Source organism: Coenobita brevimanus, chromosome 98 (genome assembly GCF_032717465.1).
Source record: "Coenobita brevimanus isolate Jiangsu-jjx chromosome 98, ASM3271746v2, whole genome shotgun sequence".
Taxonomy (NCBI): domain Eukaryota; kingdom Metazoa; phylum Arthropoda; class Malacostraca; order Decapoda; family Coenobitidae; genus Coenobita; species Coenobita brevimanus.
The window spans coordinates 5325001-5342624 of record NC_137051.1 but is presented as its reverse complement, the minus strand read 5'-3'; the positions used below and the strand labels follow the sequence as shown (position 1 = coordinate 5342624).

The 17624-nt window shown below is 42.4% G+C and overlaps 1 protein-coding gene across 1 annotated transcript in view; it reads right to left on the bottom strand.

Annotated features, from left to right (window-relative positions):
• The window catches only part of LOC145414178 (G-protein coupled receptor GRL101-like), a 124881-nt gene that overhangs the window by 24709 nt on the left and 82548 nt on the right, over positions 1-17624 (bottom strand). Inside the window, exons 21-22 of the mRNA XM_080283744.1 lie at positions 9040-9238; positions 3864-4062 (exon numbers count right to left, since the gene is read on the bottom strand). Coding sequence (XP_080139870.1) covers positions 3864-4062; positions 9040-9238 — 398 coding nt within the window. The remainder of the gene's footprint in view (positions 1-3863; positions 4063-9039; positions 9239-17624) is intronic.

The following is a 17624-nucleotide window of genomic DNA, read 5'->3' as shown; positions in this document are numbered from 1 at the left end:
TCTCTCACACACACACACACACACACACACACACTCAAATGCAAATAAAATTCTCTCTCTCTCTCTCTCTCTCTCTCTCTCTCTCTCTTCAAAGCCCCTCACTCTCTCATATAACCTACTCTCTCCTTTGGTGTCGCCTTGGATCACTTTGAACTTCCTGGAATTACCTTACCCTTTGTCGAGTACCCTTGCGCACTCATGAGGTTACTTTGCGCAATCTGGAGGTAATTTGCGCACTCTGGGGTAACCTTGCGTCTCTTAGTTACTTTGGCCGCGCTTGGATTATCTTGCGCATTTCTTGGTTATTCTGCGCACTTTGGGTTACTCTGCGCATTCTGAGCTTACCGTGTACTCTGCGCATTACAGGATTATTCTGCGCAATTCTGAGTTACTCTCCGCACACTCAGGTTACCTTGCAGAATCTTGGGTTATCTTGCGCAATTCTGAGTTACCTTGCGCACTCCTGAGTTACCTTAAGAAATCTAGGGATCTTTTGCGCATGGATTTACTCTGTGCATTCTTGGGTTACTCTGCATATTTTTGGGTTACTTTCCTTAACTTGGAGTCATTTTGCGCATTCTCAAGTACCTAGCGCAATCTTGGAATAGAAAAAGGAGAGAGAGAGAGAGAGAGAGAGAGAGAGAGAGACTGGTAGTGTTTTTGAGCCCCGTTCTCAGACTCCTTTCTGGCTCACTCGCTCACTCTCACTCACTCACTTTCAATACCTCTAGACATGGACGTTTCATCTTTCTTCCACATCGCTTTTTTGCTCTCTCTCTCTCTCTCTCCTCTTTTTTTACGTTCTTATCTATCCCATTTCCATAATACTGTCGCTCATCAGTATTACTCTCCCTCTCCCCATCTCTCTCCCACTCTCTCTCTCTCTCTCTCTCTCTCTCTCTCTCTCTCTCATATTTTCTCATTTCGCTCCCGCACGCTCTCATTCACTCTTATTTTCTTTTCTCCGTTTCTTTCTTACTTGTTATTTCTTAGTCTCTTTTTATATAAATCTTTCAGATTCATTCTAATCTCCTTTTTTTCTCACACATATCTGTCTTTCATCTTGCCTCTGTTTTTGTCTGTCTTTCTGTCTGTCTGTCTGTCTGTCTGTCTGTCTGTCTCTCTCTCTCTCTCTCTCTCTCTCTCTCCCGAAACTTAATAGAAAGCTTGACTAAAAATAAAACCCCATTCCCTCTTTACACATCACCCTCCACAATGAAGTAGACAAATACGCAAATAAAAAATCAAGATAAAAGAATAAATAAAGATAAAGTAAAATAAATGAAAATCCTGACCTCTTCAAGCCAAGGACGCCATTTTTCAATTTACTCTTTCCTCCTTAAACGATTTTATTCATCTCAGGACTAACCTCTCGTACTGAAAGGGTTAATGGAGGCTGTTTCTAACCCCCCCCCCAGTTCGAAAAAAAACTCCCCTCAGCTGCATAAAATCGTCTGGACACAGGATGCATAGAGTAAAAAATAAGAGGAAAAAGAAAAATTGGCTTCGGACTGAGAAAGGACATGGAAGGGTGAGAACTAAAAATGCTTTGTTGATTCAGGGTTCGGGGAGGAATACCATGCTTTCTAACATTTTCTCTTTCCCTCCTTCCCCCCCCCACCCTCTCTCTCTCTCTCTATCTATCTATCTATCTATCTGTCTATCTGTCTATCTATCTACCCTACATAAAGTCAACATTTTCGCATCTCTTTTCCAAACACATTTTTCATTTTTCCATTCGGCTTGTCAAAAATAATCCCTCCATCTTTCCACCTGCTTTTCTTTCCTTCATCTTCAGCATGCTCGTCATCCCTCTCAGCTCACCAGCATTTTTCCTATCTTCATTTTTTGCTCATCTTTCGGCAACTACTGCTTATTTTCAGAATCCTGTGTTCATTTTTCCTTCACCAGAGTCCCTACGCTTTCCTAGTCTCTGTCTGCCTGTCTGTCTGTATTTTTACCCCACTTTTCAATTCACTTTAATTGTACATCTATCTATCTACGTCCTATCTATCTATCTATCTATCCACTTTTTTCACGTTTTCTCACGCTGCTTCTAAATATTCACACTCCTCCCTTCTACGGTTTCACACTCTCTCACACTCACTATTTCTGTCTCATATTTTCTAATACTGTCTCTCACACTCACTCTCCTACTCATACCTCCTTATACCACTGCCCTTCTACGGTACCTTCTATCATTACGCTCTCTCTCTCTCTCTCTCTCTCTCTCTCTCTCTTTCTCACCCCACAACCCTGACTTACAATCACGAGCCGTCAGAGAGACAGACGGATTGATTTATACGCCATCTCCCTCCAGCCTCTCTCTCTCTCTCTGTTGGTCTATTTAATTGTCTCTATCTATTTATCTATTTCTCTCAACATGTGTAGGCTACCCATCTCTATCTATCAGGCTATCTATCGTGTGATGCCTTAATCCCGTAAAGTGTGGCCACAAACAAATCGCTTACGTCACCCGCACAACAAGCTGCCCTCTCTCCATTTTATTCTCACTCACATCCTCGGTCTCCCCCTCCCCTCCTTCACCTCACTCACATACACTCTCCTAGTCAGTCTCCCATTCTCCATCCCCGTTAATACCATCACACCAGTCTTGAATTAGAGCACCAGTATGTATTCTATATGCAAGGCTGGGTTTAACGCCCAGGTGGCGACATGTGAAGGTGAGTGATGTATTGTCAAGTAAATGCCCCATACTCGGGTTAAACACACACACACACACACACACACACACACACACACACACACACACACACACACACACATGCTCCGGTCATGGTGTGTCAAGGAAGCGACAGCACCTCCCACCTCTCTGTCCTGCCCTGCGGATTTGGCGGGGATTAGAGAGAGAGAGAGAGAGAGAGAGAGAGAGAGAGAGAAGAATACACCTAAGGCAGTAATAATCAGGCAAGCATGTTATCTACAGTAAGTATGCAGAGAGTAATAGTGTTTATGTGTATCCAAAGAGTGCACATGTGACCGGGATGAACGCGACCAGTATGAAAGTGACCTACCTGTGAAGTGAAAATGACCTACCTGTGGAAGTGGCATACCTGTGAAAGTGACCTACCTGTGAACTGTATGTGACCTACCTATGAAGCGAAAGTGATCTACCTGTGAAGCGAAAATGATCTACCTGTGAAAGTGACCTACCTGCTAAGTGAAAGTGACCTATCTGGGAAAGTTACTCACCTGTGACGTGACCTGCCTGTGAAAGTGACCTATCTGGGAAAGTTACTCACCTGTGACGTGACCTGCCTGTGAAAGTCACCTACCTCCTACATGTGAATGCGATTATGTGAAAAAGTATGCGAAAGTGAGCAAATGAAAGAGGCACATGTGACAGTGACACATCTGACAACGTGATCAAGAGGGAGCGACCCAAGTGAAAGTGAGGTGTCTGAGAAAGTAAGCTACCAGTAATCATGAAGTCCAGTGAGCATGACATACCATTTAGCATGACCGGCCAGTAAGCATGACCTACTTCTGAAAATGACACATATGAAAGTGACCTACCTGTGAAAGTGACACATATGACAGTGACCCACCTTTGAATATGACATACTTGTAAAAGTGAAATATGTATGAGAGAAACCAACTGACAGCTATTTGCTCATAAAGTGGTAAAATACTTTAATGTGTAACCCGTAAAAATTCGACCAATGAATACAACTAAATCATCATCATCATCATCATCATCACCACCACCATCATCATCATCATCGTCACCACCATCTTCAACAAGCCTACCTGTGAGCGCGAAGACAGAAAGCTCACCAGAGAAGCCTGACAGATCTCCATCAAAGTAGCATAATGGCAAATCATCATCATCAAAAACCTACCTGTAAGAGTGAAGACAGACAGCTCACTGGAGAAGGTAGAGAGGAATCCAGCGAGGTGACAGAGCGGCGAGGTCCTCCAGGCAGCATCATAGATGAAGTAGACGCCTCTGTACCTGACATCCACCACACCTATAATCAGCAGGTACACGCCCATCGTTAGGTCTCCCAGGGCCAGGTTGGTGATGAGGAGGGAGTGCACCTGAGCAAGGGGAGATGAGGCGTTGGACGTGAACCAATCAACTACACGAGAGGTACTACAAGGCAAATAACCAATTAATCCCTGACCCCCTATCTTCCCCCCAGAACACAATGCACAGTAGTCAGAGTACGTCCAGGTCTCCAGGTGTCCTTCTAGGGTTAGATGAGGGGGTGTGCTGGGAGTGGGGGGAGAGAGAAGGATACTGGGGAGTGAGTGGAGAAAGGAGGATACTGGGGAGTGGGGAGAAAAAGGGGGAGTTGTGGAGGAAGCGTACATTAGGGGAGGAGGGGGGGGGGAGAAGACTGTTAGCAAGGGTAGTCTTTGAGGGTTCACAAGAACGTAAAGTCACAATACATTATGACTACATTATGGGAACAAGATAAGAATGGAAAAGATGAAAGCCCTTCCCTCCCTCCCTAATTCCCCACTAATGTCTTGTGTCAGTGCTAACGGGAAAACTGAAAAGGAACACTAAGCAACACATAATGCCTAGGTTGTGATCGATCTAACCTAACCATGAAGCTTCCTACGGTATTGAACTAACACCAACAACAGGTCGAAGTAATTTGCTTCATCCTTTCTTCACTGTATTTTCAAACCAGTTCCTTGCTATATCCAAAGTAAAACAAAGACTTTAGACACGGGAGCATCATTTGAAGAGGCCCATTCAGTCAGTCACATCCTAACGTCTTTTGGACGCAATTTGCTTCATTAGCGTAAAGTTTAGCGCCGTCCCATACTATGGTCCTCATGGTCCTGCATCTACAGTATCTAGTAGTTCTGTATTTGTTCCAAACTCAAACCCTCTGTGCTGGCTGTACCATGCCTACTCACTATTAAAACTTTACTAAACCCACTTTGCTCTAAACTGGCCTAAAATTGCCAGGTCTCCATCTTTACTGCCTGGCTGTAACATGAGATTAACACCAGAACATGACTGAAGTCATGAAGATGTGCTACGGAAATGATGTGGACTGCAGAGTTCTCGCATTCTCTTTCTGCCACTGAGCTATATGAAATAACCTGCAAAAGAACGAAAATCTGGGCCAAATTAAGGTGAAAAGGGTTAATATATGTTCCTGAATTACATTCCCCAAGCCAAATAAACACTTGGATTAAATTTGGCCAGACTCTGCGCACTGTCAGTGTTAATTTAACTTTCTTCATCTGTTTTCATACGGAACGTTGCTGATGCTTTGGGTCCAGTGGATGGAAATAGTTTGGAGAGAGAGTTGTGTGATATTAAAGTGCTCCTGCAACAAGAATTTGAGGGAAGAGGAAGAAAAAAAACACAATAAGAACAACTGCTACTTCCAATACTGTTGTAAATAATTATTTCTACATACTACCATAATTCATGCCCCTGTTACTGCCACAGAGTCGATGGATAAATATTACATGCCACTACCAGTACTCATGCAATAACAGATACTACTACGACTACTGCATATCACCTAATTAACTGCTACGGTACACTTTCCATTCCTTCTGAAAGTATGCCTCTCGTTATCAAAGCCTCTCACATCCTTGATCAAATTGGCCTCAACCTGCACTCCCTTATTCATTAACCTCCTAAGTATGATAACTATTTTGCTTCATTTTGGCTACCTCTGAACAATTTAATTCACCTCAATCAGGATCTATTCAGTTGATGGAATTAAATATAGCCTTTGTCAGTCCCTTCCCTACGTAGATGATTTTTGCCGCACCCACAGGACCGGCCAAACTCAGTGTGTGTGTGTGTGTGTGTGTGTGTGTGTGTGTGTGTGTGTGTGTGTGTGTGTGTGTGTGTGTGTGTGTGTGTGTGTGTGTGTGTGTGTGTGTGTGTGTGTGTGTGTGTGTGTGTGTGTGTGTGTGTGTGTGTGTGTGTGTGTGTGTGTGTGTGTGTGTGTGTGTGTGTGTGTGTGTGTGTGTGTCCCTTACTGTGCCACTCAGTCATTCACTGAGTCACTGTACCGTTTTGAAACACGAAATCTGGCAAGTTGCAACCGTAGAGTTTTAAGAATGTCACATCTATTTCTGTCGTATTTACAGGGACATGTCTGTGGTGTGTCTGAGGTGAATGTGCGGTGCATCTGGAGTGTTTGAGAGGTGTTCAAAGACAAAGGGCAACTTTTGGTATGTGTTGTGGTGATGAGTAATATTGGAGTGGAGGCGACTTTTAATGGCGTCTGCTGTTTTGATTTTTTTTTTTTTTTTTCACCACCAGAGTATTTTATGTAGCTCAAGAACGACCTCTCGTGGTGAAGGGGTTATCAACAACTTATATATAACTATTTCCTATGCCCGTCCGTGCATCAATTATTCTTGCTACCGCTCGACGATTTCATTCCAGTATGGCGAGACATTCCCTTGACGATTAAGTTGGAAATATTCCCCATTAACTCCTTTACTCTGAGATATGTCCTAAAGGTAATTAAACAAATAGAGTCCCGTGGTTGTTGCAAGAATAAAGGGGGTCCTCGTACTACAGGGGTTGACTTGGTTCTTTTCTTTCTATCTCTCTCTCTCTCTCTCTCTCTTTTTTTAAAGAGGATGAGGGGTTTATCCTTAGATGTATAAATTGTCGAATGGTCCCATGAATAAGTGAATAATGATGCAGCTGTTGTTGACTCTCTCGCTCTCTGTCTCCATTCTTCCTTTCCCATCGCCTTCCTCCCTTACACATCCCTCTCTCTTCCACCTTGCCTGCGTCTTGCCTCACCTTCCTCTCTCCCTCTCTTTCCTTCCTCCTTCACCTTCCTATCTCCCTCTCTTCCCTCCCTCCTTCACCTTCCTCTCTCCCTCTCTTTCCTCCCTCCTTCACCTTCCTCTCTCCCTCATCTACCTATCTGCCTCACACACTGCCTCACCTCATCACCACCTTCGTCCAATTACTCTGTTTACGACCTGTTCTCACCCCCCCCCTCTCTCTCTCTCTCTCTCTCCCTCCCTGCACCTAAGACCTAATAATTTACAAACAACGCAACAGAAATCATACGACTTCCTTTGTCATTTGTACCTTTTCTTTTCGGCCCCCTCCCCTCCTCTTCCCTCCCATCCCTTCCTCTTCTCTCTTTCCCTCTTGTTTCCCTTCCCATCCCTTCCCTTCGCTTCGCTTCTCTTCCCTTCTCTTCTTTTCCTCTTCCTTCCTTTCCTTTCTCTCCCTTCTCTTCCCCTCTCCTCCACTCCCCTCCCCTGCCCTTCTCTCTTCCTCCCCTTCTCTTCCCAAATAACCTCTTCAGTACGATGTCTTTTGAATTATTTTCCTGTTACCTCTAGGAATATTAAAAACTGATCTTGAAGAGACACCACATAACGAAGAGTTGCAAAGTTCTATAATCTCTTCATACCAGTCACTCGCCCTTGTAAAATAAATAAATATATAAATAAACAAATAGGTCAATAAAATAAAGCACCATGCTGGAATAATGAACTATGACTCTTTCACCAGCGAGCTCTACCTGGCAACCGCTTCACCAGCGGCAGGCATACATATAACACAGTATTATACGTATCCCTCTTCCTGCACTACAGCTAAATTTGTCGCTAAATAATTCTTTGCTTCCTATTCAAGTCTGTGTGATTCCGGTGCTGTTTGTGTATCTCTTTCCGCTGCTGCTTCATTTTTTTTTATTAATTTATCTTTTAATATATGCCGGTATATTCTCTAAATTATCTGAACTCAGTGGTAACAATAATTCCTAACTGAAAAAAATTCCTAACTGTGTGTGTGTGTGTGTGTGTATGTGTATATATATATATATATATATATATATATATATATATATATATATATATATATATATATATATATATATATATATATATATATATATATATATCAGCTAGTCAGGTCAGGTGCGGGTAAGGGGATGGGTCTGTTATGATGTGGCAGGGGTAAACCAGCTCTGCTGTCGGGCCCTGCTGCGGATGTCACTGATTGCATTGCGCAGTTGACCCTTGTGCGGTGTGGTGCGGTGAGGATCTGCCCGTTCTCCCCTTTGGGGCTAAGATGCGAATGAATGTGTTTGAATGGATGAGTAAATGGGGAGTGTGTCGTCCTGTCTCGGCTACCTCCCTTTCCTTGGGGGAAGCAGCCTAGGTATATATATATATATATATATATAAAAGAGAGAGAGAGAGAGAGAGAGAGAGAGGTTTATGTGCGCGTGGGTGCGTGTGTGTGTGTATCTGTTTGGCGTGATGGGATGTTTCGACACAAAGCTCTTTTCAGGATGGAGTCTAAAGCCTTTCGTCTCATCAACTTCAGTCCTTTTCACTGACTTCCTGCCATCTCTCTCTCTCTCTCTCTCTCTCTCTCTCTCTCCCAGGCAATATCACATCACTCTCACTCCTTGTTACCTTTATTACCGCTACTACACCAGCCCTCTCATCCCTGACTCTCCTTCCTATAACCCCCAAACTACGATCATTATTTTTTTCCATTTCATACTTGCTCACACCAGACGATTTTATTTACCTTCGGAAAGGCGTCTCGCAGTGAAAGGGTTAATGAAGGCCGCATCGAATCCCTCCATTCGTAAAACCACCTCCCCGAACCTAAATAAAACCGTCTGAAAATAAAATAGTCTGCTAATGTCCCCCCCTCACCTCTTCACTATCAATCGTGTTTTGTTGTCGCTACCGTAGGCCTCTCTTATGCAGCTTTTGGGGAGACTTTTTCGAAATATAAATATAGGCTAAAATAATCTCGTTACAATAAATCCTTCTAAAGCTGAATAAGGGTCCATATATAGTGCTCTCAAATCCTGTGTGTTGTGAGGACGGGCCAACCTGTTTCTGTGAGGTGTGAAAATATTTTGTCTACCTTATGATAATACTAATCAACCAAGCTATCAGTGCACACACACACACACACACACACACACACAATTTTACTTACCTACCTATCTATCAGGCCTTAAAATATAAACAAGAACAAACTAAACAATAATTCATTAAACATGCACTCAGAATGCCTCCAGATCTCCTCACCTTATTGTCATTGGTGTATAACAGGCGCCAGATAATAACAAGCACATTTCCAGACAGCGCCAGACATCCCAGCACCCAGACACACACCCGCAATACGCTGTTCGTCATCAAGTCCTCGCAGGAGCTGAACTCGTCCGGCTGAGGGCGGCACTCGGCTACGTGACGAGCCAGGCAGCAGAACCGAAACTCGTCCGTCCACCTGGGTAATTGAGGAACCAGAGACAAATAAATGAAAAGATATTTAAAGAAAAATCAACGCAAGAAATAGTGTACCGTGACACAACTGGGCTTAAGAACCTTAGCCTGTCCGCCCACCTCTGGTGGCAGAAAAGCGGTTAAGTGAGTTGTTGTTGTTGTTGTGGTTCATGCTGAGTAATCCCGATTTGTCTGGCCAAGCAGACCCATCTACCACAGACAAGCAACCGCTCCTGCCGGGCTGTCCAGTGAACTGATGTTCCCTTGCGACAGACAGCGCCTCGCCACAGCGAGACGAGGGGAAGAGTGTGAAGGGCTCTTTACAGTATAGACACCACATTTAGTCTCTCCAAACAGCTAACAGGGGCATCATAATTATAAGGCTCCACATCATCCCGTTATTTGGTTATGTAGTTATCATCTAGCGCTGTAAATGGTTTCCTGGGTTATAAGAAACAACTATGCTTGACACTCAGTGTAGTTCCACCTGATGTGAAAAGATCAATAAGGAAAATGTTGACAGGAAGGATGGGAGAAATAAGAAGAGTGGAGAGTGAGAAAAGAATGATACAGGTGAAGGTAGAAGCAGGTAGCACTATATCACGTGAATGGATGATAGTCGCCACTACCTACCACCAGGGTTAAGCGGGTAGTGTTGGACTGCTGTCTGACAGGACGCTAGCTGGATCCCGAGCTTGGGGTAGGGAACAGTGTGCATATGCAAAATTTCGTTACAATAATTCTAAGTGATGGTCAAGAAAATTTATCGACATGTCATAAAAACATCCCCGCTAATACCGTCACACCAGACCTAAATAAAACAGCCCTTGCGTATTCAGCATGGGGATGGGTATTAGCGTCCAAGCTGTGACATGTGAAGGTGTGTGGCATCCTCTGCAGCGCTCGAGTACCGCTGGCTTTAGGGTCTATATCCAAAATTGGAAAAAAAAAAAAAACACAATCTTCACTATCACCATCCTAACACAACTGCCACTTTTATACACGGGAAGGAGAGTATGCAAGAACAGGAAAAAAATAAAAATAAAAACGAAAATCACAATGGGGGGAAACTACCATCAGGCTCCCAGCGAAAATGAACCACAAACGTAATTCCGATAGTCTGGCTTTCGAAATCAAATGAGCAACAACCAAAAACACATAAAGACAACATACGGCGCATAATACAAACAAACGCAATATACGGCGCAACAAAAAAAAAAAAAAAGTTCAGTAAAAAGCAATGAAACACCATTAACACAAAATATGGCGACGTGACGATCTGGGCAGCTGAACCGAAACGACCATCCATCTGCGTAATTGTGTACGGTCGAGAGAGAGAGAGAAGGGGGGGGGGGCAGACACCAAGAATAATATGACTTACAGTAGTTACAAGTATTGTGCCTTACTCTGTCACAAACTCTCGCACTTTCTCTTGCCTATGTGGAAGGAAGGGAGGGAAGGAGAGGAAACAGGAAGGTAGGGGGATGACAGGAGGGAAGGGATCGGGCAAGACGACGAAAGAAAAAGAAAAGAAGAAGAGGAGGGGAGAGGGGAGGAAGAGGAAAGGGGAAAGTAGGAGAAGAGGAAGGAAGGGGGGGAAGAAGATAAGAAGGGGGAAGAGGGGAGGGAGAGGGGAAGATGAGAACAGAGGGAGAGAATGAGCAAAGGAGAAAGAAAGGAGGTGGGGAAGGAGACGAAGAGGAAATAGGGAAAGGAGAGGACAAGACAAGTACGGAAAAGAAGAAGGGGAAGAAAGAGGAACAAGGAGAGTGGGTGAATAGAGACTTATAAGAGGATCACAGGTAATAGGAAAGCGGGTTCAAAGAGAGGAGGGGACAAGGAGTGTACAGAGGAGTACAAAAGAAAATCACACAATAAAATCCCTTCGAGGCCATTAGTTATAGAGTGAAGTTTGAGCATGGTACGTTTCCAAGGCTTGTGGTATCGAAACTGAGAGGAGGAGGATGTAAATATGTTATATTTTTCTGTACCCATGAAGACTGCGCTGTGTCATGTAGGAAGCTGGCTTCTCACGTCTAAAAAACAGTCGTTCCAAATATGACCACCCAAAAATGAGAGGCTTGCTTATGTCTTCTCTCTCTCTCTCTCTCTCTCTCTCTCTCTCTCTCTCTCTCTCTCACCGCCCAAAGAATAAATGATACGGGGAGCAAGGCAAGAGGAATCCCCGCCGATATCCCTCTAGTGGGAACCGTAAAGTGAGAAAGACCAACATACTAGTAAACTCACTGTAATACCACAGGACATAATAAATGAGAAAATAATTCTACGCTATATTAATCTACGAGAGACAAGTAACATGTGTCTGGATGCATAACGAGATTGTGTTGTTGATGCGCCTCTCTCATCTCAATCTGCAAGAGACACGTAACACGACACTGAGCGCTTAACGAGATTGTGTTATTGATGCTGTCTGTCCCGTGAATTAAAGGCAGATAATCAATAAACAAGATTCGTCCATGACTGGGTTTAACTGGAAGCCGGATACGATGTTTTATAATGTTAGTGTTGTGTTCAAATATGTCACACTGTTAGCCATTATGTTCCTAATGTTTAAAAACTACGAAAAAGACACAGAAAGAGAAAAACATGAATTAGAACAAGAAAGAGAACTGGGAAATGAAAGTAAGGGAGAAAGAGTAGTAAAGGGAAAAGATGAACAAATGTGAGAAAGGGATAGAGAGAAAAAGAAAGAGGTGAGAAGGAATGAGAGGGGGAAAAGAAAGAAGAGAAAGGAAAAGAGAGGGACGAGAGAAAAGGGGAAAGCGACAGAGAAGGAAAAAGAAAGGGGAGAAGGGAGAAACGGGAAAAAGGGGAGAAGGAAAACGAGGAACAAAGAGGAGAAATGGAAAGGGGGAAATGGGGAGAAAGGAAAAGAAAGTGGAAAAAAGGAAAGGAAGAAAGGGAAAGAGAGGGGAAAGGAAAGGTTTGGAGGGAAAAACAGGGAAACAAAAGATGCGTGAGAGGGGAATAGTAAGGGTAAAGAGGGAAGGAGACGAAACAAGAAGAAAAGGGACAGAGGGAGAGAAAGACGAAAAATTATTGAGTGAGAAGGAAAGAGAAGGAAAAGGTGGAAAAAGGGGTGAGAGAAAGGGGAGATACGGAAACAGAGGGGGAAAAAGGGAGAAGGGGAGAGAAAGGTAAAAAATTCGTCCCCCTATTGACTACAACAGAGGTAATACAGGTAAGAGAGATAAGAGAGGGTGCGAGATCCAATAAGTCTTGCACGGAAGGAGATGCCACGTACACTATCGCTTAGAATAATGAGAAAGAGAAGTGTGCTCTCTCTCTCTCTCTCTCTCTCTCTCTCTCTCATCGGAATGGATGTTAAAAATGAAAACAAAAAATGGAAGGAAGAAGAGGAAGGAAAGGAAGAAAAAGAAAGAACTGTACGAGAAAGAAAAATACGAATACAGGAAACAGAAAAGTAAATATCGGAGAGAGAGAGAAAGAGAAAGAGAGAGAGAGAGAGAGAGAGAGAGAGAGAGAGAGAGAGAGAGAGAGAGAGAGAGAGTGAAGGGTGCGAAAAAAAGGCGTGCACGCTGAAAGCCGGCGAGAAATGAGAAAGGAGCACGACAAAGAAGAAAAGAAAGTACATAATGATAACAAAATGGGAGGACTGCAAGCATATGAATGAAAATTAGAGACGATAAAAAAAAATGGGTAAACAATATATATATATATATATATATTCTCCCATGAAGATGTGATTACGCGAAAGCGCTAGGGACTACAAAGAAATTTCATAATTAAATATTTTTACTCCTTGGGCACTGAGTGAAATATCGTTATTATTTACTAAACACACACACACACACACACACACACACACACACACACACACACACACACACACACACACACACACACGCACACATCTCTCTCTCTCTCTCTCTCTCTCTCTCTCTCTCTCTCGATATACCGGTATGTATGTATGTATGTATCTCTCTCTCTCTCTCTCTCTCTCTCTCTCTCACTATTTATCTATCTATCTATCTATATATATATGTAGGTATGTAATATTCACATACATAGACACGCACAGTTATTCATTCTCTTTGTCACAGTATATAAACTAATGCATCAACTCCTGAACAAGAGAGACGCATTGCTAATGACGAGCTTAACTCAGACCAACTTGTAATAATTTTAAACGGTTCATGAATACGAGTTACACTATGGGACGCCTTCACGAGCACACCTGTGTCTGCCAGGATGCGATGTATGTACTAGTTGTTTCAGTATAGTTTAGCTTTTCTGTGACTTCATACTACTTTCCAACGGTAAGATTAATACAGTTGTGTTTTCAGTATAGCGTAGTGTTCCCCTCTGGATTCAAAACTGCTATTATTATTATTATTATTATTATTATTATTATTATTATTATTATTATAACTCATTTTTTGAGGGGGCGACAAATCCAATGGTATTTTCAAACATGGTTATTCCTGTGGCTTTTTAATCTTCCCGAAATGAACAGATCTTGAATTTGGACCTCTGTTATCTTGTTTTTGTTTTTTCTTGGCGGGAACAGTCTTGGGGGCTTCTGACCTTTGGTTCATTCTTCCTTGCATTAAAAAAAAAGTTATGAGATTTTGAATATAGTTTAGTGTCCCCTCTGGTTTTCAAATTTTTTACACCGAAGACAAAAAGGTACCGAGAGAACGAGCAGACGTGAAAAATTGAGGAAAATAAAATATAAAATCGATAGCAAGCTTAGTTCCCTCCACGTCCACTAACGCAATACATGATGAACAAAGGAAGGTAAAAAGTTGTAAGAAAGTATAGGGGATGCACGTATAAAAACGAAATGATGCACCGAAAATTAGAGTTCTTCGCCCCATTTAAAGAGAAACACGAGGAACAAAGTATGATACGCCGATGATTTTTTTTATAAATATATATATATATATATATATATATATATATATATATATATATATATATATATATAAACGGGGGGGAGGGCAGTTAAATGTGGGGCAGTAAAACAGCCCACTGACTCGTCTGTCGGTGCCATCAATAGAAGGCGTCCCTCTCACCTCCACAGCAGAGACGAGGAACATCAAAATAAAATGTTGCAACAATACTATCTGCTCTCGACTCTGTTTAAAGATATATACGAAGTACATGGAAAGCTGTTCTGAAATTGAGAAAGACGGGGGGAGGAGAAGGGAAGAATACTAGAGAAGCACAGAGGAAGGTAAAGGGGAGAAAGAAAAAAGGAGGGCAAGCACCCAAGATTTACTGCTGTAACAGTATTACCACCTCTCAACCTAGTTTTGAGATATATTCGAACATAAAAAGTATTTCTAGAGGTAAGACAAAGGCATAAAAAACAAATAGAGAAGGAAAGAAGAAGGAAATAAAGAATGAATGAATGCAAGAAAGCGAATGATATTACAAACACATAAAATCCATTAAGGAGGAGAAGGATTAAAGGTAATGACGCATCCAAAAATATTTCAAGGATGCTTTGGGAACAAATCCAGCTCTCAACTCTGTTTCAAAGCTTATATGAAGAAGAGGGGAAGCTGGTCTGAAAATACAAGTATGACAAAGAGAGAAAATGAAAAGGGCTAACACAAACCTACACTGAAAAAGAAAATGGCGAGAATGCACCCTGAAATATGGAAAGGATGTTGTGTCAGTAATGGCAGCAGTCATTCTTGTTTCATGATAAATAAACAAAGCAGAGAATCCTGCTCTGGGGAGAAAGTGGAAAAAAAAAAAAGGTATCCAAACAAAGAAAGAAAATGGAGAACAAACATCCAGAAATATAAATACATACCAGGAAAGTGCGCTCTGTGAGAGGGTGACGAGCGAGCGACCGATTGTACATACGCCTATCATCATAATTTCATCTTGGTGTAAACTTTCAACATTTCTGGTAAGGTAGCTGAACAAGAAGAGAAGAATAATTGAACAAAAATATTTACTTTCTCACGTTTTCTCCCTGGATGTGCATTTAGCAAGGCGCCGTAGCATTTATCACATGCGCAATGTTCATTTCTCTGCTCCTGACTTGTCGTGTCAACGAACTGCGTCGGTAAACGCTTGGCTACTGATCGAATGATAAAACCCAGACGCGGGGCGATTACCCTTGCTGAATTCACCCCCTATACATAGAAAAAACGTTCATGTAAAATTATGAGAGTAATATCCGATATTCAATTGTTAGAATTCATGCAAGAAAACATAGTGTTACAACAGGAAATCTTTTTTAATTCGATTGTTTAGTGCAACATGTCAACTGAAGCCTCCAGCACATTCCTTTGGAAAGCTGGGATTCCAAGCGGTTTCTCTGGTCTCAAGGATAAACATATAGCTAAAAACAAAATTTACTGAATGTGTCTACAACCTGCTGAAAGACTCTCTTCTCTATCTCACATAGTCGAAAAGTTATTAGCCTCTAAAAACCATCGCGGTCGGGCTGGGCAGGGTCGTGTCGGGTCACTCATTTCTCAGCTGAAAGAAAACATCGCTTCGCTCACTGCGCTCACTTGCTCGTAATATATGTCAGTGGGAATAAAGTAAGTTCTAAACCCTTTTCAATATAAATAAGCAACAGCGAGATAGCTGCTCTGAAGACAAAGTACTATCTATCTATTGCCAGACGCCTTAATCCCGTACGGGGTTGCAACAAACAAATTGCCTCTATGTCAACGGTTCCCCGCCATTTCACTGCCCTGCTCCCACCTCACACCCCCCCTCTCCCATTTACCTCTCCACTCCAACCCTCAATCTCATCCTTGGCCTCTCCTCCCTCTCCCCCCCTCCACCTTACTCATACACTCTCCTCCTTAGTCTCGCGCTCTCCATTCTTTCCACATGGCCAAACCACCTCAATGTATTTCTCCTAACACTTTCTATCACATCCACATCCACATCACAAAGCTCCATCGCTTCCTCATTTGTCAGTCTGTCTCTCCATGTAACTCCACATGTTCCTCTCAAACAACTCATTTCCACTGCTCTCACTCTTGACTTGTGTCCTTCCAGCAAGGTCCAAGCTTCTCTTCCATTCGTTAGAGTTGGTATCACAATACTGTCATGCAGCGACTTTTTTACTTCCATGCTCACTTCCCTTTCCCTTATCACTGTTTTCAAAGAACCAGCAACCTTTCTTCCTTGCTGTACCCTTTCAAGCACTTCACCCTCCAAACTTCCATCGTTACTCATCACACTACCCAAGTACTTAAACGCACCTTTTAGATTCCATTTCTTACACACTCTTCCAAACTCATTTACCAAGCCTTGCAGCTCCCCTTCGTCTTCACTTAACAATACTGTACCATCTGTAAACAACAGTACAAGGAGTTTCCAAACGTTGCCCTCTCTCGTTAAAGTCACTCCAACATCCACTGGCCTACCTTGTACGCCTATTATAACCTCATTCATATAAAAACTGAACAACCATGAAGACATGACACATCCCTGTTTCAATCCAACACTCAAACAGAAAAATGCACTCAATTCACTGTCTACAAGCACTGCAGCCTTAGCACCTTCATACTCTTCACGGCATTCAGTAACTTCCTATTTACTCCATATATTCTTTATATTTTCCACATTCCTTGTCTATCCACCCTATCATACGCTTTCTCGAAATCCATGAAGGCCGCATACAACTTTTTTCCCTTCTCTAGAAACTTTTCCACTAAAGACCTAAGAATGAATATCTGATCTACGCAACCTCTTCCCTTCTTAAAATCTCCCTGTTCTTCGCCGACTAATTCTTCTGTTATTTCCCTGACTCCGTCAGTAAGTATCCTACCATACACTTTTCTTATTACACTAAGATGACAAATGTCCCTATGATTACCACACACTTCTTTTTCCCTTTTTTCCTTTGTACAGAGGAATAATTATACCTGACTCCCAATCCTCCGGGACTCTACCTTCTTCCCAGGCCAATCTGCACATCTTCCATATCCATTCTACTATTATCTCTCCCCCATGCTTCAGCATTTCACCACACTTTGTATAAATTCCTGGGGCTTTCCCCATTTTGACTTTCTTCATTGCTTTCATTACTTCCATCCTACTGTATTTCTTGCTCTCTTCTCACTCCGTTCCTTCTCCCAGCCATTCCCCAGCCATTTATCCTCGCAGCACTTTTATTCTCTATGTTTAACAGTTCCTGAAAGTGTTCTCTCCATCTGCTCACTTTTTCTCCCTTCTCCACAAGCAATCTACCATTTTTTTCTTCTACCCTCCGACTAACTTCTTTATCACCCTATCTAACTCTCTTTACCTCTTTCCAGAACATTTTCTTACATTCCCTCCACTTTACACTCAAATTCCTTCTAAATTCCTCACCCACTCTCTTCTTTCTCTCTTACTAGTCTTTTCATCTCTTTCTTCCTCTC